Raw genomic sequence first — 24,968 nt, 5'->3', positions numbered from 1 at the left:
TCCCCCTCTTTCTTGCCTAAGCAGCTGAATTTCACCTCTCAGTGGGGAAAAAAGTGTAAATCTATCAGCAGGACTGTGCATCTCACCATGTGCATCCTTGTTCACTTGCATGATACAATAAAAAAAGAAAATGAGGACGCACTCTACGTCAGCGCTGCTACTATTCAGAAACTCCAGGGCACCTTGAAATGAGCAACCACGATCAAAAAAGGAAGTAATAGGTGTAATTTTTTCCTGCATTTCACAGTTCACAAGAGCGCCCTGCGTGCAACTGTTTTCCTAATCCTACTGCCGCCCACTTCCTCTTGATATCCAACCATTACCACCTGCACATTAGATTATCAATAGATTGAGTCTTCTCCCCGTCTCACAAGGAAAACACGTTATTGGACCATTAAGAAAGATGCATGCACGTCGGTAATAAGTATCAAAATTGCATTGTGGTGCACAGTTACAGTCATAATGACAGTTATACCGGTGTCTCTGGGATTCAGTGGTATTATTATTATTATTATTATTATTATTATTATTAACTATAATTATTCCTGAGTAATTCCTCTGAATGTTTGACTTGCCCTGTTTTTTTTGTATTATAATATCCTGCTTGTATCTTCTTTCACACTTCATTTATTGATGTTTCCATCTTCCTGAGACCTTTTTTTTTTTTTTCACCACAAACCCAGTGAGATTTGCATTATTACAGAAACAAACAAGAGCTGTACCAAAAGGTAAATACCGAAATCCAATAAAATATGATTTGGCACTGTGAAGGAGATGTAACTGTAATTGAATCCAGAAGACATTTAGTGAAGTTAATGGCTTTAATTTTGATTTCAAGATGCTCCAGAGGGAGGGATCCAATATTTAATGGTATATTGCGGAGAGCATAAAAACACACAATAAGCTGGTCCCATTTTTGGCTCTTTTTTTTTTTTTTTTTTTTTTAACTCCATAAATTATTGGAAGAAGCCCAGCGAGAAAAAGAAAAGCATTTGTTACAAAGCTTAAAAGAATGATAATAAATTTGTACATGAAAAATTCAGTTTTTTCCCCGTAAATAATCCAGCTGACGCCATCCTGTGACCCCCGACAGGGCTCCAAACCTTTGTAGTATAGACATTGAAAACAACAAAGCAGCATGTTACACAATGCAATCCAAGTACACTTGTTCTCTGGAGAGCTTGTTGTACTCTACCTTGTTGTTTTGACTGTCACTGTAAAAACTGGCCACCAGGCTCTAATGTCACAAACACAGTGGTCAAGTCCCAGAGAGGGTCATCACGTGTCCTTTTATAAATGTTAACACTCAGTCCTTGAGACGAGACAAGCTGTGAACAGAGTCGTCGGAGAATCAGAGCAGATAAAAGAGGAGAGGTCGTTGTGGGCAACAGACAGTTCCCGGGAGCCATGGCAACAGCAGACTGGTACAATAGGTTGCTCAGGCACCGAGAGAGGGGAGGAGGGACGAACAGAACGAGAGGGCGACACGAGATGGGGAGGTGGAGATGAAAATGAAGGAAGTCTGGATGAAAGGTGGAGAAACGTCCGTGCTTGTCACTCGTCCTTTTACCTCGTCACTGATCCTTTTTTCTCTTGTGCTGTTCAAAAGAACCTTGACTCATCGAGCTTCACTATGACACCAGGATGCTTCTTTAATTTGACAACACTGGTGTGAAACGGTGTGTCATTTCCTCCTTTACACAGAGCTGAAAGCCTCGATCCCAGCAGAGTAAGTGGCACCCATTGCCTGCAGAACTGCATCAGGGAATTTAACCACTGAGCCTTCACAGCACTTTAACCCTCTTTTAGCTCTTTAGGGAATTAAATCTCTACTACTGCAGTGTTACTGCTGTAAACATGGAGCAGCAAAGGAGGCATACAGACAGGAAGTCTGTGTTAATAGATCTCCTGCTTGAAGGCTCTTCAGAGATGGGCCAACGTATTGGTTAGTTAGACTCCTCCAGTCAGCATCCAGGTCTAGACAGCGGTGCTACGACCCAGCAGGGGGAAGGCTGTTGGCAGGCCACAGCTGGGCTCCAGTCCCCTCAGTCCATGGACCCCCTGAAGCCCCTGAAACCCTCCTTGGAACCCCTGTATCCCCCCTTGGAGTCCTTGCATCCCTCCTCGAAGTCCTTGTATGCTTCCTTGTAGTCCTTGTATGCCACCTTGGAGTCCTTGTATTCCACCTCGGAACCCAAGTCCATCATGAGGAGTCCTGGGCTCTCGGCGGGGCATGGTTGCCATCGCAGCGGCAGCCTGGATGGGACGGGCCCCTGGCGGGGTGAGGTTGTTGTGGTTCAGGTCCATGTTTGACAGGAGATGACCCAGGGAGTCCCAGCGCTGGGATGAGGGCAAGCGTATTAGGGAGGAGTAACCTCTATCAGGGAATACGGCCGCCACGGGAGGCTTGCTGGTCTCAGACGTGAACACTGGAGCAGGATCCTGGTGTTCCCTGACAGGAGGAGGAGGCCGAGGTGGCATGGCTCGGAGCGTTGCAGGCTTCAGGTAGGTGCCCCCCCGTGGATCGGCCAAGACCTCACTGTAGGGCGGAGGAGGATCCTCCATTAGAACTGCCTCCTCATAGCAGGGCGGCTTCCCGAAAAGGTCTGTGTCTGAAAAAAGAGGAGACAGGGATTAATCACAACATGCACCAATATTTTAGTGAGTCAGCCTTGTTGCTAATTTGTCCCGGAGACCGACCGCGACACTGCAACATAGACCACTATTGTAAAGAGACAAGACATATGACAAGACAAACTGCATGCAAGGTCAACAACTATGACTCTTTCTGGTTAGACTCACAAGTCAGTCTTTAGACGCTTTGCTTAACTAAAGACTGATGACTTTCTCCCTGATTTTGTGTTTAGATGGGCGGATACAATTTCAGAGTTTAAAAAAACTCCCTACGTTGCAGAACCAATAGTAAATCCACAGGGCGGTCCTTCGGTGGCTCGCTGAACTCTTGTGCTTGTAAACAGTGTCCCACTAGAAACACGTGTAGCGGTACAAAATGGCTCAGCCGCGCTCGCAGAAAACGCCGTCAAAGTTAGTGGATGTTTGTCGCGTTTGCGGCGACACATTCTCACCAACATAATCTTTTACAAGGCCATGACTCATCCGTCCAGCCGTACTATAGAGGGAATTGCCTTGTTGTTTACAAATACTTCTGGGTAGAAAACCAGCAGAGCTTTTATATATATATATATATATATATATATATATATATATATATATATATATATATATATATATATATATATATATATATATATATATATATATATATATATCACATTTTTCACATCACTGTATCACCGTTTAGACTAATCCGATGTTTGTAAAGTCTATAAACACAATGATTGAACAAACATTACTGTTTCTGTGTGCACGTTTAGCTGGGCTAACCGTTAGCTGTTAGCCCTGTTAGCTGTTAGCGGTGTCTGTAATAGGTAATAACTCATTAAACGGTCCGTGAAAAAAATATCTTGTCCAGTGGATATCTTAGTTACAACATGATTGAGCTAGCAAAGCAGTTTTGTGTTGCTATGTGTGGTATTTATTCAGTTTTGGGAAATCACGATGTCTAGAAAGCATCAGTGGCTGCAGCTGACAGGGACAGTTAGCAAAGCTAACATCAGGACGTCATCTGTTAAAAGCCTCCCGTTGTCGAATACGACATGACACTACTCCAGTTAGCTCAATCATGTTGTAACTAAGACATCCGCTGGAGAAAATATTTTTTTCATGGATGAGCACACGTTTGATAAAATGGAGTTAAATCTCTCGGCATCCATTTTCAAGCTCTCTGTGTGTTTGTTTCCTTGCGGACGAGAAAAGGAGGAGCGCACATTTCCAAGAAGGTGTGTCCTTTTCAAAAATGCAAGAGCTGTTGCTTTGTTGCCGGCCGTTTTTGCCGGTGTGTTAAACACACTTTAGAAAGGAGTGTCCCCAGACTATCAGAAGGCGGAGATCTGTGATTGGCTGGTGGCGAGACTACTTTCTGGTATGATTTTATTTTATTAAACCATTAAGGTTTAATATTTGTGACACTTTCCCAGAGTCTAGAAAAGCTATTTTTAGGTGCATGGTGTCATCCCAATATGAAGTCTATTGGACAAGAGACACTGTATGTGCAGTGGGCTGCATAACGTGGCAGCAAACCAGAAAGAGAGAAGACTATATTGGAATACGGGCTGGGTGAACAACTTTGGAGACCATTTTGCAGTCTGATATCCAGTTCACATAATACATACATGATGCTGTGCGTGTGTGTGTGTGTGTGTGTGTGTGTGTGTGTGTGTGTGTGTGTCACACTTCATCTTCAGGTCACAACCCAAAGGACTGTAATAAGCAGTGTCCTACTGTGATACATGTGAAAGTGTGTTCAGCTGTGGGAACAAAATGCATCACAGCACATTTGGTCTGTTTCTCTGTCTTACACATATTTATTTTCCATTATCACTCGCTCCAATTTCAGGCGCACTTGTTTTCCATCTTTCTGCCTCTCATTTAAGACTGAAGCAATTTCTGGTGGAAGAACTGCAACGCAAGTCCATGCGATAATATTACATACATTGTAGCTAACAAACCCATAATCATATGCATTTCATTGTTGTAAAATTACAGTCCTCCAACCCTACACGTCAGTGATGACATAAAATGATGATTCATTACTGTCTGTAATTGCCATTTAGGCTACTTCTACTGTGCAGGGAGAAGTGAATAAATGAATGATTTCAGAGAAAGTGTTGGTGTGTTTGGGCCTGGCTGTCTCATTTTTAGCAGATTTTTGGGAGTACAGCCAAATGGACACACATCCTGAAAGCTATTTTTGCAAATGTAGCTTTAAAGAATGACACTTTCAAAATTCTGGTGTTTTATCGAAGGATATAAGAGTTCTGCTTCTGGTAGGAATGAATCCTGCTTTGTTTTTCCATGTGTATTCTTTGCAATCTTTGTCTTAGTACAGAAATGAACCAAAACACATCGATTGCTGTCGTCAAGACAGGTTTACATGTTAGCAGAAACATGTCTGACAATCCTTTTCCTCCAAGACTGTCTCCTGGAAATTACATTTATACAGTACTTGTTTTCCCAGGTTGCAAGGTGGTGGTCAGGGTTGATAGTAGGTATACGAGGCACAGGACTGTCACCCCAGAGACCCATCTCTGGTCAGGTTAAGGCAACAAAAACACTTCAGTCAAGGTAAGGAAAAGTCTGTAGACTGTGATTTTGGTTAAATGTTAATACTGATAATAATGTTTATAGTTTTAGATTCACTGCAACCTTCTTCTGTATTAAATAACACTGTGATCTCTCTGTAAACCAAGTGCTTCTAGTGCCTAAACGTAACTATAAAAAACTTCAACTAGAATTAACACCTTGCTGTTGTTATGCCTATCAAGTTGCAGTTACAGTTTACTTCATGTCTGTGAAAACATAGGTGCGTCACACACGTTTCAAGGTGGACTCCCAAGATTACTGTCACAAACTCTACCTGACCAAATGTCTTCTCTTCTGTTCCTGAGTTACGATGTTAAAGAATGGCCTGAAAAGTGTTTAGCTGAACATTATGATGTCACAGTGAAGTTGAGCTTTGACCTTCATTAGTTTATCCTGTTGGATATTTGTGTAACATTTTGTAATAATTAGCATATGAATTCTAAAGTTATGGTCAAAAGCATGTTTTGTGAGGTCACAGTGACCTTGACCTTTGATCTTAAACCATCAAATTCTTATCAGTTTGTTTTTGAGTTCAGGTGGAAGTTTGTGCCAGAATTGAGGGAAATTCCCTTAAGGTGTACTTCAGATGGATGTAAGGTCATGGTGACCTTGACCTTTAACCTTTTGACCACCTAATATGATCAATTCATCCTTGACCCAGAGTGCCAAAATTGAAAAAAAATTCCCTCAAGGCGTTCTTGAGATATAGCGTCCACTAGAAAGAGACAGATGAGATAGCAGTGACCTTGACCTTTGACCTATGACCACCAAAATCTACTCTACTGGAAGGATGGACATCTCAAAGACATTTTAGGCCTGTTTCCACTGAAGAAGTTCCTGGTACTGTTTGGGGGGCAGGAACTACTACAGGAACGTCCTCTCGCTCGGCCCTCTCAACCACCGTGTCTCCACTGATACCGGAGTAGGAGGAAGGTTCCTGTAAAGTTACCGGGTTCCTATGTGACGTAATCGTTGCGCAACCATTTTGACCAGGGCAACGTAGGGACGCCGTTAGCTGATTGATAGCGGTGTGTGTAATAACTCACTAAATGGCCTGTGAAAAAAATATTTTCTCCAGTGGATGTCTTAGTTACAACATGATTGAGCTAACTGGAGTAGTTTCATGTCGTATCCGACAACGGGAGGCTTTTAACAGATGACGTCCTGATGTTAGCTTTGCTGCTGCTGTTAGCTGTCCCTGTCAGCTGATGCTTTCTAGACATCGTGATTTCCCAAAACTGAATAAATACCACACATAGCAACACAAAACTGCTTTGCTAGCTCAATCATGTTGTAACTAAGATATCCGCTGGCAAGAATAATTTTTTCACGGGCCATTTAATGAGTTTTTTTTTTTTTTTTAATGGCAGCGGAAGCTATATAAACGAGCTAACCCTCATCTGCTGAGTTTTAAAAATGCAAGCTATTTTGTTGCTTTCTGTTGTCGTCACATCCCTCCTTGAGTATATCCAATCAGCACCAAGTAAACTCCAAGCCCCAGCCAGGAGTCTTTCGGGGGTGTTTTTTTTTTTTTTGATGTATTTTTGATTTTTTCAGTTCTTTAGATGTTACTGAATCACTAGAATCAGTTCATTAAAAGGATTCGTTCAAAAGATTCGTTCACTGAATCGTTCAGTGCTTGGTAGGAGAAGCCCTGACTGTGGACTGCGCACTCCGACTCAGTCCCTCTCCGTTGCTGCTGCTGCGTCTGCCCTGCACTGGTGAGTCTCATTACTGGCCAGCCTAACGTTTTAAGTTTGTTTATCTGGAAACTAAGTCTGTTAAAACAATGGGGAGGTGTGTGATTGTGTTCATGTGGCTTGACTCCTGGCTACATTAGCCATTAGCTTGGAGAAAACGGTCCCTATGAAAGTGCATTGCTGAGAAGAAATGATTTGAATCACTCAGGGATCGGGGTTACGTCGTTCACCATGTGATTCATTCACCGAGTGATTCGTCACGTGGTAGGCAGGCCTCCCTGCACCCTGGCTGCCTTGCGACTCACAAGTGATTCATCGCTCGCATGGACCAAATCGGCAGTTCCACTCCCAGCCTGCACGCTCACTGCTGAGCTCAACTGAACTGAGAAATGAATGAATCAGTTTCAGAAGGGATTCAGTTCAGTACGTTCACTCAACAGATTGGTTCTTTTGAAAGATTCGTTCGCAAACGACACAACACTAGACTACAGGACCACAGCAGCGTCTAACCAGACACATGTAACACTTGCAGGTACATTTAGATTTACATGCTGTTTAATGTGCTGCAGCTCAGCAGCTAATGAGCTAATTGCGTCAGCCTGCAAACTGATGTCAGCAGTGAACTTTTCCCAGGTGAATGTTCATTTGTTGGTTCGTTCAACAGGCTAAGGCGCAGGGCAAGACGTGTTAATCTTTCTATGTTAAGAAGGAGAGCTAATTTGGGTTGTGGCTGAGGCTGTGTTGTAAAGCAAGCTGCTGTATTAAGGCTCATTTATGCTCCCTTTACGTACAAAAATGTATACGTCCGTTTCAAACGATGTTACCGTCACTGCCCACATACTTTCATGCGCCCTTTACGTTGGCATGGATGTTAACCAATATATCCACCAGGGGGCAGCCCAGTGTCAAAAGTTTATGAAAACAACAACAAACTCAAAAACAAACATGGCGACTGTGAGGAGATATTGATAATGTACTTCTTGCTTAAAGACAAAAACAGAGGCAGCGTTGTAGGAGGCGGTGGTCGGTGAGGCCGTTAAATACATCGCGACTGGAGGACGGAGAATTCTTTTCTCTAGTACTGCCGATGAGAGAAATTTAATTGTTATGTCTTCTTCGTGTCTCACTAGAGCTACGTATCGGGTAGTGACAGCAACACTGCCCCCACGGTTCCCGGTGGTACTGCTCCGTTTGGCCCGTATCCGTAAGCTTTATGGAAACGTGCAGAAATACGGACGAAATGAATGCGGAGCACGGACAGAAGACTCCGCCCGTATCCGGATCCGTATTTAATGTTGAGCATAGGTGATTCACAGAGCAGATGTGCACACTGCAGCAGACAGTATTATATTTCATTCAGAGCATATTTTCTGTTGCAAATAAATTGTTATGTAATTTCAAGGAGACATTTTTTTTCCGCTCCTTTCAACCTGCAAGCCTTCAATCAATGAGGAAAATGTCCAAGGTTGTTGAGGAAATACTGTCATTTTGGTTAATTGCCATATTTTGTTATTCTTCTGTTGATTCCTCCTTCACAATGTGTCCTCTGTTTATATTTTAGAGAGAGAAAGAAATGTGTCTTGGCACTGATGAGGATTTATCAATGGTTTATCTGCTGTTATCCACACAGTGTTGTACAATACGAGTACAGTCAATTAAAAATATATTTTCTTGACTATTTTCTATTTAGTGACACACTGCAGTATTTTGCAGTATTTTGCAGATAAGCAGTAACAGATGGTTCTCCACAAATTAGACCATTCACACATGTTGCTAATTACACTGAAGGCCTGATCAGCAGCGCTCTGAGCCGCATTAAACTCTGCTTAAATTTGCAAGTGATTTAAGACCTCAGCAGTGAAATGTTCAGAGTGACGCAGGAATTTGGACGCAAGTTTGGTTTACTCAGCAGAAACACTTGCACAGGTTTTTCACCTGTCAGTGTGCTTTTAGGAAACACTCAGACATGAATCATAACAGACTCCCTGCGTTACGCTGCAGGCATTTCAGCTGCTGCAGCTGACATTAGTAAAGTGATGTTTTCTTTCATTCTATCAGATACAATTTCCCATTATTCGGTTGAACACTAAACAAAGAGTAAATCCTAAACTTGATGCAGTTTGGTTGAAGAATTGTGGCATTTTAGTAACACGACTGTTACCTGACACAAATGTGTTTGGGGTATATTAGTTATGAGTATATTGGTTTTACTGCAAAGAAATACAAGCACAAAAATATTTTTTTAAGGAAAAGCATCTACCCTGAAAAACAAGATCACTCCTGCAGCATTTCTAAAATACCTCTGACCTGACAGAGAGCCTGTGGGCATAATGTAAGATGGTAGAGTCTATATTTCAATGTATTGTCAGTATAAAGGAAAATATTCTGGGGCCTTGGGCAACAAACATCAGCCTTACAGCATTTTTTTTGGAACAAGAGAAGGCAGTTTCTGTTTCCAGGCTGATGAATCTGCCCGGATCCTGATCGATATCTGTCCAAATGTTGCACAAGCTCTCCTCCTGCTTTCACTGGACCTGAAATATTAACAGTAACTCGTCTTGTCAGTTTCTTGTAAAGGTTTTTTTGGAGAAAAAAGAGAGTTTGCACCCTAAAATGAAAGTTTTTCTTTTTTTTTTAATCATGCGAGAATCATACTTAGGTTTATTTTTCAAAGTGACTCCTGATGCTGCAGTAATAACACTTTCTCTTCAAAATAGTGAAAATGTTTTTTGAGATCAGGCAAATGGGGAGTCTTTCACACTTTTATAGCCTGAAAACTACAATAGCAGATAATTCAACGTAGAATGGTAGCCCTATAATCATAATCATTCCTGAGAGAGAAAATAACACATGCAATAAGATGCATGTTGCTCTACTGTGTCCTCAAGTTAAAAATAAGCTGGGACCTTAGGGATGTCTTCAACAAGTTTTTCTTGCCTTCATCGTGTTCCAAGTCTCTCAATATCCATGTATTCTGCCAGCTCGGGTGAGATCAGAGTTGGAGTTGTTAGGATCGAAAAACAAGTTACACTCACACACAGCTAATTATCACTGGCGTATGTAGTGAAATGGTCGCACTGCAGAGCCTGGCTGTGGTAAAAGAGTGCAGCGCTGCATCACCAACAGGCTGAGGAAGGCAACAGGCAGCTGGGTTCAGATCATTAGGGTTGGCTCGGGGCAACCGCAGAAACACCCATAAACTAGTAAGGTGAAATATTGCGATACGTTGAATTTGAATTTACCTTTAGTGCTCAGTTTTACTGAAGAAGAAACATAGTTATCACAATTTGTGAAATGATATCAGTCTGTCTCATAACTCACTAAGACGCTGAACACATTGTTGACTGTGTTGCTTAACTTCACTCTGTATAGCTCTCAGTTTCAGTTTATCAGTGAAGTGTAACTGTAAGTTCACACCAACAGCGACCAGAGCTTCAAAAATGGCCGAAGTCATTCATTTTCAATGAGAGCCCGGCGACTTGGGCGACCTGATCTTCAGCCGTGTGGAGTGCAGTTAAAACTCGCTTAACTTTATGGTAATGAGCTCTGACGCGATTCGACAGCAACCGATGGAAATGCTGACGTGCTTCGATGAAGCGGGTCCCAGAGAACAAGCCGTGTAACTTTGGTTCCTACAGCACACTTGTTCCGACAATGACTATCGAGAAGTTTATTACTTGCGTTCGCGCCCACTCAGTCCTTTATAATGTGTTGTTGTTCGGTTACAGAGACCAAAATAAAAAGGATGGGGCTTGGGACCGCGTCGCGTAGGTCGTTGGTTGGTCTGGTGAGTGTTCAAGTGTGTAATGTTTGTAATAGAGGAGAGATTTGCAGGCTAATGTTGAGACGTAGTGTGCAAGTCTTCCTTGCTTGGTTTGAATGAGATGAGATTCGTTTTCTGTTTTCATTGACCGAACATAACTTTCTTTTGGCCAACTATGAGCTTTTTGACTGGACAACAGCAAGCAGCAACTACGCTGCTTTCAAGCCAGCTGTCCGCTTTGCAGCTCCTTTAAATTGACAAGCACGATCGAACGGTCAATGATTCACGTGATGAGCGACTAGAGCAACCAAAGCTGCCAGAAATATTATTGACAGTCGTGGTTCTTGGGCGTCCTCGAGAGACTTTGCCTCATTGGAAGCTTCTGGTTTGAACGCACAGTAAGAGCTGCAGACTGGAGTCTCTGCTAACAGTGACAGGCCCAACACAGGTTGAAGGTGCTTCTGTCCTGTATGAAATGACTGCATGCTCAGGAGGATGCCCACTTTATTGTTGTTGTGTTGCAGGACAGCAGACATGATTTGCTCAACAGAAAAAATGACTATTATAAGGTTATATGAATATTAATTTGTATGCCTCCCCAAACCAGACAAGTTGCAGTGACAGTTTACATGTCTGTCCAACGCATACGTAGCCATGACAGTAGACAATGCTGCAAATAAGCTACATATCCTAAAATGTAGATGCTTCACACACATCTTCAACCCAGCAACACAGAAGATCTATACAGTCAACACAGGTTCAAGGTGGACACCTACGCCTTGTTTACACGGACACCGATTCAAATAAAAACAGATTATTTATCCCGTATAAAAAAATTCCAGGTTTACACGATCAGTTGTGAAAATGATGTCCCTGCAGCTTTTTGCTGCAGTTAGCATGCCAGGCCAGTGGGTGGCGATATACCATATGTCAAACACCACAGAAGAACATTCTGCGCATGCACAGTGATTTGTTTCCTCTTGGCGCTAGTGATAAAAACAATGAAACTACATTTTAACCTTATGTAGCATAGTTAGCTGCTATCCACTTACTAAAATTGGACACAGCAGACGTCTTTGTGCGCTGATGTAGCGGTGATGTTGATGTTCATTTGTAAGCTCGTAAGTAGTCCCAAAAGTGCTAACAAAACGTAAACGATCCGGCACATATCCGCCATTGTTGTTGTGGTTCCCGGGCACCTAATGGGCATGCGCGAACTGGGTTGCAACGTCATCGTTTTCCAAAATCTCCGTCTATCCTGTTTACACATCTCCATAGAAACGGATATTTTTAAAAACTTGAAAATCTCCGTTTTCGTCGAGGAAAAACGCCGGGTTCGTGTAAATGATAGGTGCAAACGCAAAGTTAAATACCCGTTTTCAGAAATAGACGGAACTGTATCAGCTGGCCCTGAAGATTAGTGTCACCAATTCAGTGTGTGACCAAATGTCTCCTCTTCTGTCCCTGACCCTTTATGTGAAATTTTGTTGTAATTGGCGCATGAATTCTTGAGTTATGCCTAAACACATGTTTTGTGAGGTCAGAGTGACGTTTGATCATCAAATCCAAGTGGACATTTGTAGCAAATCTGAAAAAAAAAAGCCTCAAGGTGGTCTTAAAATATCAAGAAAAGACATTCAAGAGACTGGGACAGACAAATGTACGGACAGACAATTGAAACACAATGCCCCGGCCACAGCTGTCGCCAGTGCAGAGGCATCAAAACGATGGCCGCACTCACTTTATTTTTACTTTTCTGTTTTAGTTTCATTTAAGAAAAAAAATGGAAATGTGGGGCTGTAATTTTCAGAAAGATGATGGAAGCGATGGTTAGTACATAATGCTGAAATATAAATAAAAATAATAAAATGAACAAAGGAAATAGGTCTGATCACTGAAATGTGAAAACTTCATCACTATAATCTCCTTTATGATGAAATGCTCAGAGGCCATGTCTTTTGTCCTTTCATGCTTGACCTCAGTGTTTGTAGCTGCTGGTTTTCTCTCTGTTGTAGTACAGACGCTGGGCCTCATTCACTAATATCTGCGCAGAAATGTTCTTACTCTCCGCAAAAAATAAGTACTTGCTCAAAATCACCGTTGGATTCATGACACGTGCGTACCGGCCAATTTTGTTCTCACCACCGTGCGTATGTTAGTAAATCAGAACCATTCTAAATTGACAGGTGCGTGTCCGCGATCTGCAATCAGCATACTGCCACGCCCCCATTTCTCCATATAAGGAAACCGCTTGCCTAGAGTTGATTCATGAATGAAGGAAGCGGTTACGCGAGGAGAGAAGTAGTAAATTTCACAGTTTGTTAGAAGCGATGGCGCCGGGTCTTACAGGAATGCCATGGGTCATTGTGAGATTGTGGAGGACACAGCATGCCAGGATGATCTTGCACACCTTCTCAGGGGTATAAAGTAGTTTGCCACCGGCCGTATCTGATCCAAACACATCCAACGGCCCTTAAGCACGCCAAAAGTGCGCTCTACGGCGCGTGTGTGGGCATGTATGTTATTATAGCGCACCTCTTGAGGGGTTTCAGGGTTTGCGTATGGTGTCATCAGCCATGTTTTAAGGCCATATGCCCGGTCACCCAAACAATATAACATTTTAACATTAACGGAATAGAGACTTACTAAAAATACTAACTTAAAACAATTGAAATAAAAGACTAGAACAAAAGATGCTCACCAACAAGCCATCCACTTCTCACAGCTCCTGCCTCCAAACGCATTCCCACTGTACTGTTCTGCAAAATAAATGAGTCGTGGTGCCTCCTGGCCAGCGGGCCACAGCCTTAAGGATATGGCAGTCGGCATTACAGATCATCTGCACGCTGATGGAGTGATAGTTTTTCTGTTCATGTTATTGTTAATATTTTAATTGTCACAATGATGAGGGTGAACGTGTGTCAATTTCATGGTAATTTAATCCATTTGGCCAATATATTAGTAAATTAATTATTTTAAAAAATGTTAATTAAATCTCTTTTTCATGAATGTGGTTTTATAGACTCTGCATGTACTTAAAAGGTATGTTTGCATTTTCTAAGTCAGTTCGGCCTTCCTCATTTGTGCGTACGCATGGTCTGAGGCAGTTCTAAATTTGTTCGCAGAGTAAGAACAAATTCGGGTAAGAAAATATTGATGAATCCCGGATTCGTGCGTCAAACGATCGTACGCACAGTTTAAGCACAGATTTGTGCGTACGGACTGTTTGTGAATGAGGCCCATTGTCATCATCACAGTGTTGTAAATCAACAGATGTTTGTTGAACTGTCGGCATGGAGCTGGATGTATTTATAGATGCAAATGTCTCTGTGTGTGTTCTTGTGTAAGCGTGAGTGTACCTGGCACTAAATCCATCACTTCCATCATGCCTCGCAGATACCTCCAGGATCAGACTCTCATTGTTCTCTCAGCTCAGTCCTAACTCCCCCGTCCATCGCTCTCTGTTGTAAACAATACTACGAGCTGCCAGGACAGCTTTAAATAAACAGCAGCAGATACACTTGGGACTGATGTTTTCATCGCAGAGGATCAAAGGGGGTTTCGTTTGAAGCAGCATGCCAGCTCTGTAAGGATATAGTGCGTGACTGTATGTGGTGTGACAGAGTGATCTGTGACAGCTACTGTATGAATCACGGTGATCCTGTTAGTCGAGGTGAGTTACAGGATTACACAGAAAAATGATTAAAGGAAAACAGTGTGTGTAGTTGGGTGTCCACGAGATACAAACTTCCTTTTATTCATTTCAGGTGCTGATCATGCTGTTTGATTTCAGTACATAGGGATATCAGGTGATACAGATTTATTTTATCTCAGAGGTCTGTTCTTGTCTCATCTAGTCTCCAGTTTTATCTAACTTTTGTCTTTATTTTCTTTCTATCTCCTTGATCCCTTTTACGACTCACATTACAATGCGTCTCGTATCCAGATTGTGGCTAGGTATGATTTAACTTCATGACATTTACACCTGGTATTAATATGCGTCTCAAGTGTCCAAATTTAGATCCAATTTCAATCTAATCGCTCTGTCCAGCTCAAACGTCTCTTCCCATTTGTGTGGATCTGAAAACAAAATAAATAAGATGGTATCCATCTGTGAAGCTGCACTATTGTATGGACTGCTTGCTTTCAGAAACAGGGGAAGAAGCTGTCTTCAACAATGGGAATATGAAAAAGAGGCAGAATGCTGTTTTATTAAGCAGCTTTTATTGCAGCTGTGGTCAGTACCACCGCTGTCCAGAGGACGATCTGGATGCAAGAACCTTTGCGATCTTTACGGTTGGAGACTGGGGGTGCATCCCAAGTCTCTAATTTAATTTTTTCTTTACACCTCAATTAAGCCAGAAGTCGTTCTAGTGCACCATCTCTCTATTTCTGCTTATTTCTAAGTGAGGAGAGATGCTGAGGAGCGATACGCAAGAATACATGATACTGATACTGATCCAGCTCCAGAGGAAAAGACATCTCATTTCTCTAAAGGCATGTTTCATCTCTCCTCAGTTGGTTCCAATTTTTTTTTTTTTTTACAAGATAAACGTTACCTTGCACATTTATCTCACCAACTCCGTCAATTATCCGTCATTGTATCATAATTTTCGCTATTCTCAAATGACAAATGTTTTGCGTGTAAGGGCGGCAACACTAGTAATTTGTCAAAACACCTTGTCAAAGTGCATCATATTCAGACGTACAGGGTTTGACTGCCCTAGCACAGCTAGTTCATTTATGTCCAGTCCAGGTTTGTAACATTATGCTAGCAGCCAACATGTGGAGTTAATAACCATTAGCTATTCTGCAACTCTATTTACTAAATAGGGTTTCCGGCACAAGATAACGGCTTACCGGCGATGGAGAAGCCCGGCTCCAGGTCCAATATTTTACTCTTTGTTGGTGTCATGATTGCCCAAAAGTACCTAGACAACCGAGCTGTGGCGGCACACAGGTATGTGGCGTGTCAGAGGAGAAACGAGCCGTTCACGTTTCTTATTTTATTTATTTATTTTATTTTGATCCCCCCTATGTTCATCACTTATTGATGCTGTTTTTGAAGTATGAATAAGTCAATAAGTAATTTATTCCATTGAAATATCATTGATGAATTATAGAAAAGTGATTTATCTTTTTATAAATGACAAAAGGCACATCTGCCTCATTTTTGCTGTGGTATCCTGATACTACTCAGAACCATGATACTTTCACTGGTATCATACCGTGGGTCCCAATTTTGGTACCGTGACAACACTATTATTTTATGTATTTTACATTTCAAGTTGTAAAAAGTAAAATGTTTACTTATATATCGTCTCTCCTAGCAACCGGAGTTTACTATTTTGTTGCATAATGACAATTGAGGAAAAAAAAGCAATTTATGATCTTAATTTGTTTTTTCTTCCTCAAAAAGTATTGATAAGAGTGCCGTTAAAACACCGGATCAATAAGCAGTATCGATAAGAGTAGTACTACCGTTAAAATCTTAAAGATACCCATCCCTAACGAGAAGAAAACCAGACGTGTGAAATGTAAACGAAGAGCTAAAGTCAAGCGGGAATAACACTGAAACAAACTTGTTATGTAAGGTAAGATTATTTTTCTTTAGCCATTGAGGTCTTTCGCAGAAACGTTTCATGATGGTTTGTGTCATTGTTCACTGGTGCGTGGTAATATTGCTCTGCTCTTTCAACACCAGATTGTGTTGGTAATATGCTAACTGGCTAACTAGCGTCCGGTTTCCCTTTTTGAATGGGGATTACAGACGACCGCCTTCTGCTGATATGTAGGGGTATGTCCTTTCACGCAGGCACAGAACACACATGCTTGTTGGCTGTCGATTTGGCGTGTTCATATGTTACTTATTGGCCAAGACACCTCGACAAGAGGAGACACAGCAGGGGCTTTCATCGCTGCTAGTTCTTTGACGTCGGTTTGGTGTGTCTGGCACTTAAGATGCAAGAAAAAGACGCAGTGAAGGAAAGATGGATGCAATTCAAGAGACTTGGATGCACCCTGAGTGTTAACCCTACACATGTCTGCAAGCTTTCTTGCTGCTTTCTTGATAGTAGCTTAGCTTGCTAACTGGCTAATGGCTGCTACCTTGCTAGTTTGGAACAATTGTGTGCAATTATCTCAATCTGTTCTCAAAGCATTTTGGATGCATTTACACCTGTACTTTCAGTGTGGTCACGCACTATGTGATCATATGTCCAATCACCCAATCTGCATTTTGATGCAACGTGTAAAAGGGGGTCCCTGATGTATCTTCTGATCTGAAATCTACTCATCTAATTCATCTCCACTCTGAGCTCTTTTTTCCCCTCTGCATCTGCTCTCATCCCTCCTTTCCCATGCTACTCCACTTTACCTTCATCATATGCCCTCCTCTTTCCTGTTGTTTCCTATCTCATAACTTTCCTGAACTATTTTTCCACAATCTCTTTGTCACTTTTCTTCTTATCTTGCATATCCTTGCATTTCCTCACGCCATCTAATGTCCTCTGCTTTCTTACTTTATCTCCTTGAGTCTTGTTATCTTGCATCTCCTCTAAATTATTTTCATCTCAACCCACCTCTTTTATCTCATTTCATCTAATGCCATTACGACTCCTCTCATCCCTTCATTTAATCTCATCTAATTCCTTTTCTCACATCTCATCTTCCCATTATTGACACTGTGAGCAACAAGATAATAACTCACACAAATCATCACATAGATTGCGTCTCTCTAAGCAGATCAACCAAGACATCTAAGTTCATGTGTCATTTTCTATTTGTGAAGCCATTGTAGCGATTGCCAGATAACGACTCAATACAACAATTTAGCGTTGGAAGACAAAATGAAAGCAGAAATAAACATGATTTTCCAGACTGCTCCCTGTGTGAACATCCTGTGTGGGTCAGGACTTCAGTACAAAAGCCTGTCAGAGCAAGACACACTGGCTGTGTGGGATGACAGCTGAGTGACGCATGAAATGATCCCAGTTACTTAGTAATTCCTGGATTTAATAAGAACTCTTTAGGTGGTCGAGCCTTTGCCCACCGAGCTCCACTTCTCTGGGATAATCTCCCAGCGCACATTCGAGAGGCAAACTCAGCTGATGCTTTCAAATTCAGGCTGAAAACACATCTATTTTCTGTTCACTATGAGTGCTCCTAATTTCGCCAGCTGGGAACCCAAATCACTGTGTGTGTGTGTGTGTGTGTGTGTGTGTGTGTGTGTGTGTACATGTAATCGTTTGTGTTTTCTGTCATTTTTACTGACTCATAAAGTTTAAGTCTCTGAACAAAAAACAAACTGGCAACACATTTTCAGCATCGACTTCAGTTTATACAAACTGTTTCACATTCAACTGTGTGATCATTTACTGGGGATGTAGTTGGTGGTGCTGTTGAATTACGATTTGTTTTGCTGAAGGTGTTTCTACCGTTTGGTGCATTTATATCCGTAAGAGTCTAAATATCAGACACACCTCTCACTACAAACCGCAGTCGTCTACACAAAAACTGAATCATACAACCATCATAAAGGGAGGACATATTGCAGGATTGTTGTATCAGTTTTAGCCAGTGTATGAAAAAGCACTCAGATCTTTTACTAAAGTAGGTAAAGAAATGCTCTGCTACAAATACAAGCCCTGCAATCAAACCTTTACTTAAGCAGAAGTACACATGTATAAGCATGAAAAAAGTATAGTGTATAGTGACGTACTCATGCAGCATGGCCCATTTCAGAGTCATATATATCACTGGATTAAACTTATTGATGCATTAATGTGTTCATCACTTTAATGTTGCAGCTAGTAAACGTGGAGCTAATTTCAATTTAGACACTGCTAGGTAAATAATTCTATAATATCATATCATTTTTAAAGTTAATTTAGATTTTGGATTAATCATCTAAATCTGCAAAGTAAGTAGACCAGACTTACTAAAGTTATCAAATAAATGTAGTTGAGTAAGATGTCTGAAATGGAAATATTCAAGTAAAGCTCAAATACCTTTTTTTTAGCCTACAGTACTTGCGTAATGTACTGTGCAGCACTGGTTTTAGCAAGGTGTGCTTGTAAACTGGCGCAACTGAATGGTATGGAATTAAATGAACAAGATGCAGCATGTTCATTTTGCCAATATTAATATAGTTCTGTGCACATACGTGAGTCAACCAGAAGTTAATTCATCCATATGAGAACCTCTGTGGTCTCCTGTATGTTTGCAAAACTCCTCCTTTTTTTTTTCCGTGGAAAAATTTTTTTTTTTTCCAGCAGATATCTTAGTTACAACATGATTGAGCTAGCAAAGCAGTTTTGTGTTGCTATGTGTGGTATTTATTCAGTTTTGGGAAATCACGATGTCTAGAAAGCATCAGTGGCTGCAGCTGACAGGGACAGCTAACAGCAGCAGCAAAGCTAACATCAGGACGTCATCTGTTAAAAGCCTCCCGTTGTCGGATACGACATGAAACTACTCCAGTTAGCTCAATCATGTTGTAACTAAGACATTCGCTGGAAAAAATATTTTTTTCACGGACCGTTTAGAGTTAATAAGTCATTACAGACACCGCTAACAGCTAACAGCTAACAGTTAGCCCCGCTAATCTACGATAACTATTAATTTCAAAACGTGCACACAGAAATAGTAATGTTTGTTCAATCATTGTGTTTATAGACTTTACAAACATCAGATTAGTCTAAACGGTGATACAGTGACGTGAAAAATGTGAGATATTCGTATATGTAGCTAAACTCTGCTGGTTTTCTACCCAGAAGTATTTGTAAACAACAAGGTGATTCCCTCCGAAGGGATACTAACAACTCAAAGTACACATCAAATAAAATTTCTCCAAACATGTTTTTTGTTATTTTAGGTAGTTATTATCACGCTAATGTATGTTCAAGTGTCCATTTCCCCCGATAAGTTGGTTTTAATTCGTTATTTGATTCTATAAACACAGTCTGACCATCTTGAGCTTTTATTTTGGTACTTCCGGTGACCGGCAGTTTGCATATTAGCTAAATATTTAGTTTCACCCAGAACATTTAATATTTAACATTTAAGTGCCACATTTAATATTTAGATTTAACTATTTAATATATTTCTAAGTTAACAAATATTGCTGTAAATGTGGTAAAAGGTGACGTTAAAAAATTCACAACACTTTTTTAAACATTGTTTGAAGCTAAATATAGCAAAATGTTGATGTTATTTTCAGCGTGAGACACTTTACAAACGGCACCCCATAGCCTCCGGCGCGGTGCTGTGGCCGTCAAGTGCCGCCCCCCAACACACACTGGCAGCGGCGCATAACGGCACCGTCGACACTAAAGTGCACTTCCCACCCCAGCCCGCTAGGTGGCTGTACCTACACTAGTTGCCAACGGTTGCCAACTGCTACTAACGGAAGAAGAAGAGGAAAACTTTGAGGCAACAACAATTCACAGGTGAGTTTCTTATCAAAATCGTCTTAAAAATTTGATTACTATACCAATTGCTACTGTTCAAAAACAACCACAAACAACAACAGAAACGGTAGGTGGCGCCAAATATCGTCTCTCCTAGCAACCGGAGTTGATACTACGGAGGCCGAGATGTACTTAAAAGGCTTTTCTCGCAGCGCCGGCCACACTGGAAATAGAGCAGTGGACTGAAGCAGAGCGGCGGCCGGCGCGGGTTTGTTCATAGAATATAATGGAGATGGGCGTTTTGACGCGCGGCGTATGGCGGTGGTGTGTGTTGCACTTAAAGCATTTGTGAGCTGTAGTGGTTTGAGATCAGTTTTCAATCCGTCTCCAGTGACTCTTGGTTGCGTTTATACACGGCTTTTCGGTATGGCATAGCTATCTGAAGAAGTGTAAATGGAGTATAAGACGTATGAGTGTAAAAGGTGATGTGATACTGCTTCTCCACACTCACCATCTCCACATCCCTCTCTCCCTCTGGTAAATATACGACCAGATCCTGGCTTCTCTCACCGTCCTCTGCTGTGCTCAGCCAGTCGGCACCTGCTTTCCTTTTAGCTCTGCTGCTCCCTGGATACTAAACCTCTTCATCAGTCTGCTTTGTGACCGAGACTCCAGCAACCCTTTGTTTTATCCGTTACTGTCTGTCTGTGCTCATTAACCATCTCTGACAGCAGCTGATGCTGTAATTCTTTTACCCACTCCAGCTTTCCCTTTACTCTCCAGTCATCTCTCTCTGTCTCATCCCTTGTATTTTCTAGCATTCTATAGATTTTTAAAGATTTTCAAGATTTTGTCTCTTTCTTATATATTTTTTTTTCTGTGAATAATTTTGGTATTGTTTCTTCCTTGCCTCATTTTGAAGTTAGGCACATCAGCAACAGAAAATTGCATTTGAATCTTTGTGTAGTTGGTATTTGATGAAACGCTGTTGCACATGGCAGATCTGCTGTATATATTAATGCTCTAATGTCAGAGCCTGTAGGATTTTCACTTGGTCCTTCACTTCCATGTGTGAAATGCCTGTGCTTTTACGTAATGCTAATGCTGCTCAGCGCTGACAATCATTTTCACTGCAGTAGCACTTTTTTTTTCATCTCAGACGTCTTTACGATTCAAGTTTTTCTAGCTTTCAAGGCTGAAGCTTGAATTCCGTAAAAATGAAAATTGCCTCATGTTTACATCTGCCAGAAAGGTGAAGCAGAATGTTCCCAAAACTCATGAATGAATTTCCATTAAAAAAGTAGTTGTATACACACACACATGCACACACACACTTTGGGCTGAGAAATGATTGGCAAGTTTTAAGTGGGGAAAAAGGAAAGAAGGCTCCTGGCTGCAAAGTTGTGTATGTTGGACAGGAGAAAACGCCTCCTGATTTTGAAGAGTTGACCCTTTGAACAAGGCACTTAACTGCCAAATGCAAAAGTGGAGCACCTCAGTCACCTGCAGTGTCAGTCTGTGGTTGTAGTTGGCATCTGCCAGCTGTGACAGTATGTATCAGCAGAGCAGGGAGTAAAAAGGACTTGTAGTTTCCAGATGTCTGAATAATTATCTGAATCATGTTGACTGATTCAGAGCTGTGGTGTTGCTCTTATGAATGGCTGTTTCACCAGCTGGATCAAAAACTGAACCAATCATTGCCTTTGCAGAAGTGTGGCCAAAGTTTGTAACGTCATCTATCTGTGCCCACATCACTGAAGATGTGCCCTAGCCTTAAATTACAACATGTTTCATTTCAACTGCTAGACAGGAGAAACCAGTGACTACCAGAATAAAGCTGGTTGGCAACCAAGAAGACATGGTGATGATTGGAGAGACAGATGACAGCACCTGCGAGGAGTTGCAGGGTGGCTTTAAGATGTTGACAAGAGAGGCCTCCCAGGAAAATTCAAGGCATGGGTCTTCCAGCACGGGATTCTACCAAGGATACTGTGGCCACAGCTACTCTATGAGTTCCTGATCATTAGCATCTCAGAACTAGAAAGGAGAGTCAGCTGCTACTTGAGGAGATGGCTAGATCTGCTGAGGACCTTGAGCAACACTGTTCTCTATGCAAACAGCTTAAAGCTAAGGCTCCCTCTGAGGTCTACTGAGGAAGAGTTCAGGGTCTTGCTTGCAAGGGAGGTGCTGCCATTCCAAGAGTCAAGTGACCCTAAAGTCTTGGGGGCAGGGGTAGCAGTCAAGACTGGCAGTAAGTAGAATGTGGAGGCTGCAGTTGAGCAGGCCCGGGGAAAGGAGTGGCAGCAACTGGTCTAGAACAAGGTGAGAGCCACTGTTGAGGAGGAGAGGGCCAGCAGCGCAGTGGCAATGAGGCAACAAGGGATGGAGACTAGATGAGAGCAAGTGTTGGAGTGGAGGATCTCATGGACTGACCTTCAAAAGTCAGAGCCACACTGCATCAAATTCTTAGTCCTGGTCATCTATGATGTTCTTCCCACTCCGTCCAACCTGCACTGATGGAGGACGGTCGATAGGCCTCGAACACATCTTAAGCTGCTGTCCAAAGGCTCTGGGGGAGTGATGATACCACTGGTGCTCAAGACTATGGCTGAGACCATCTGCAGTGCCATCACCAGCACTGGCAGCTGTAAGCTTCTTGCTGAAGCTTACAGCTGCCAGAGGAAAAAACCTTCAAATCAGGCAAACAGCTTCATCAGTGGCAGAAAGAAACCGCAAGATACATCCAAGGCAACATCGGGCTCCTCTGCACAGCACAGGACCGGTCACTGTTGGTGGACCTTGGTAGGAAACTCAAGTTCTCTCAGCATGCTGCAAAGACCACCCTCAGACCTGACATTGTCCAGGTTTCAGAGGCAACCAAGAGCAAATTCTTGCTGAAGCTTACAGTGCATTGGGAGAACTTTATGGAGGAGGCTACTGAGCACAAGTAAGGTAAGTATGGGGAGCTAGTCACCCCTAGCTCAGCATTGGAAGATATTTCACTACAACAAATCTTATTGACTGAGGCTGCTGTAAACTCTTCAAACAGAATCCCTGACTCCGGATTTTCCTGGTGTTCCTCAGTGTGTTGTGGACGTGGCTTTTCCTCACCTTGCTTCTGTTTCATTGCCACTCCAGTCTTCAGTTATCACCACAGTATAACAACCCAGGGGCATCATTCACTGCCTTCTCCACCTTCCCAATTTTTCCCACCTATCCTTCCAAATAAATTCGCCATCATCTGTTTTTGTGTCTACTTTTGGGTCCTAAGAACACTAAGGGCTCTAGTTTCGCAAACCGGGCGAGGCGGAGGCGCAGCGCACCTGTGCTTCGCCAACTGGGTGTGGCCAGGCGGATTTTACAAGTTTGGCACACCGTGCACCTGGCGCAGCTACTCCTCTTTCCCACCTCCGTCCCTCCTACCTGCGCAAGTCGGAAAGAGGGAGGAGAGAAGGCGCAGAGTGAGTTTTACACACATCACACCAATCAAATGAGCCCCTCTTCTCGCCCTTAAATGCGCCGCGCGAAGGCGTAATGAGAGTTTACTCAATTCACCATGGCAGAAGAGAGCAGCAGCGTCAGACGGCCAAACTTCTCCCAGGAGGAAACTGATGTTTTGGTCCGGGAGGTCCAAGCTCGCAGTGTCTGAATATACGGAACTGCGAGCAGACCTCCATGGGCTGATGATGCAAAGGTAGCCTGGGAGGAGGTCACCACAACTGTAAATCAATGTTGCGTTTCTCTCGTGCGTGCGCTCTCTCTTTATCTCTCGCACTCGAGAGGGATGTGAACTCATTAGTTTGCAGCTGTGTTAATCAAATCAGGTTGGGTTTCCATTATGCGTGCCAAACGGTGCCAAACGGTGCCAATCCCCTTTGATCTGACATCAGATGTGACGGGACAGTCGATATAGAGATACATTTATGTGCTGATTGCAGATAGTTGCATTGAATAGTGGTTTTTGGGTATTTATTGCATCGTTAATGTGCCTGACATTCTGGAAACCTGCCTGTGAGGTTTTGGTGACGTGTGCGCACTGTCCGCCGGTCAGCCAAACTTCCACTACACCGCCTGCGCTCTGCCTGCGCTGACAGTAAACCTGGTTTCAGCTGGCGAGCTTTTAGCGCACCTTCGGTGAAGCCTTTTGGCACGAAACTGTCACTGCGCCAAGCTGGATCTGTTGACACCTCCCCCTGCTGCGCTGCCACACCCATCTCAGCGCACCTCAGTCTGCCAAACTACCAAACTGAGCGTGCCTCGGGTTGCGCTGCTTGAAACTAGCTCTGCATGGGGTCCGCCACCCTGCGCCACCCTGCGCTGTGCCGGGAAACTAGAGCCCTAAGCCTTTAAAGAGAGACTCGAGCACTTTAGGTTAGGTTTATGCTTGCCAGAGTCTCCAGCCCGCCCCATATCAGATAAAGGGTTATGATTGGCCCAACCAGAGTTTAGTCCGCTGGAAATCTGTTTGAATGGGAGGTAGACCAGACGTATCTGCCAAAGCAAGGAAAACATGAGGTCTCAGGTTCATCTGAGTCCCAGGCTATCAGTGAAGCACACAGAGACACCAAAACAGAAGATTAGCATGTGACAGATGATACTGTTTGGTGCAACACAAGAGAGCTAACTGCTAACACGCACTAACACTGTGTCCACTAGGACGAAGATACCAATTTGAATGCGGTAACTCGGACTGCTGAAGCCTCAGTTTAGTTTTGGCTGAACTTTAGAAGACATTGTTTCACAGAACAAGGATTGTAAATGGTGTCCCATTTCTTACAAAGTAATTATGTTATGAAGGGACTATTTCAGCGAAGAATGATTACAGTAATCAGCAACTCTTTCTATGCACATACGAGGGAAAACTGTCCTTTA

General features: G+C 42.5%; 1 protein-coding gene across 3 annotated transcripts in view; it reads right to left on the bottom strand.

The window, feature by feature from the left end:
• Window positions 1-583: 583 nt before the first annotated feature.
• LOC125897902 (proline-rich protein 7) overlaps window positions 584-24,968 on the bottom strand; it is a 41,800-nt gene continuing 17,415 nt past the window's right edge. For 2 of the 3 annotated variants that reach the window (XM_049591374.1, XM_049591375.1), the window contains exon 3: window positions 584-2,612. In XM_049591374.1, coding sequence (XP_049447331.1) covers window positions 1,978-2,612 — 635 coding nt within the window. In that variant the 3' untranslated portion in view covers window positions 584-1,977. The remainder of the gene's footprint in view (window positions 2,613-24,968) is intronic. The other variant, XM_049591376.1, reaches the window with a different exon arrangement.

The sequence above is a fragment of the Epinephelus fuscoguttatus genome, linkage group LG12, assembly GCF_011397635.1.
Source record: "Epinephelus fuscoguttatus linkage group LG12, E.fuscoguttatus.final_Chr_v1".
Classification (NCBI taxonomy): domain Eukaryota; kingdom Metazoa; phylum Chordata; class Actinopteri; order Perciformes; family Serranidae; genus Epinephelus; species Epinephelus fuscoguttatus.
Note: the sequence above shows the minus strand (reverse complement) of the source record. Positions and strands in the feature narration are given on the sequence as shown.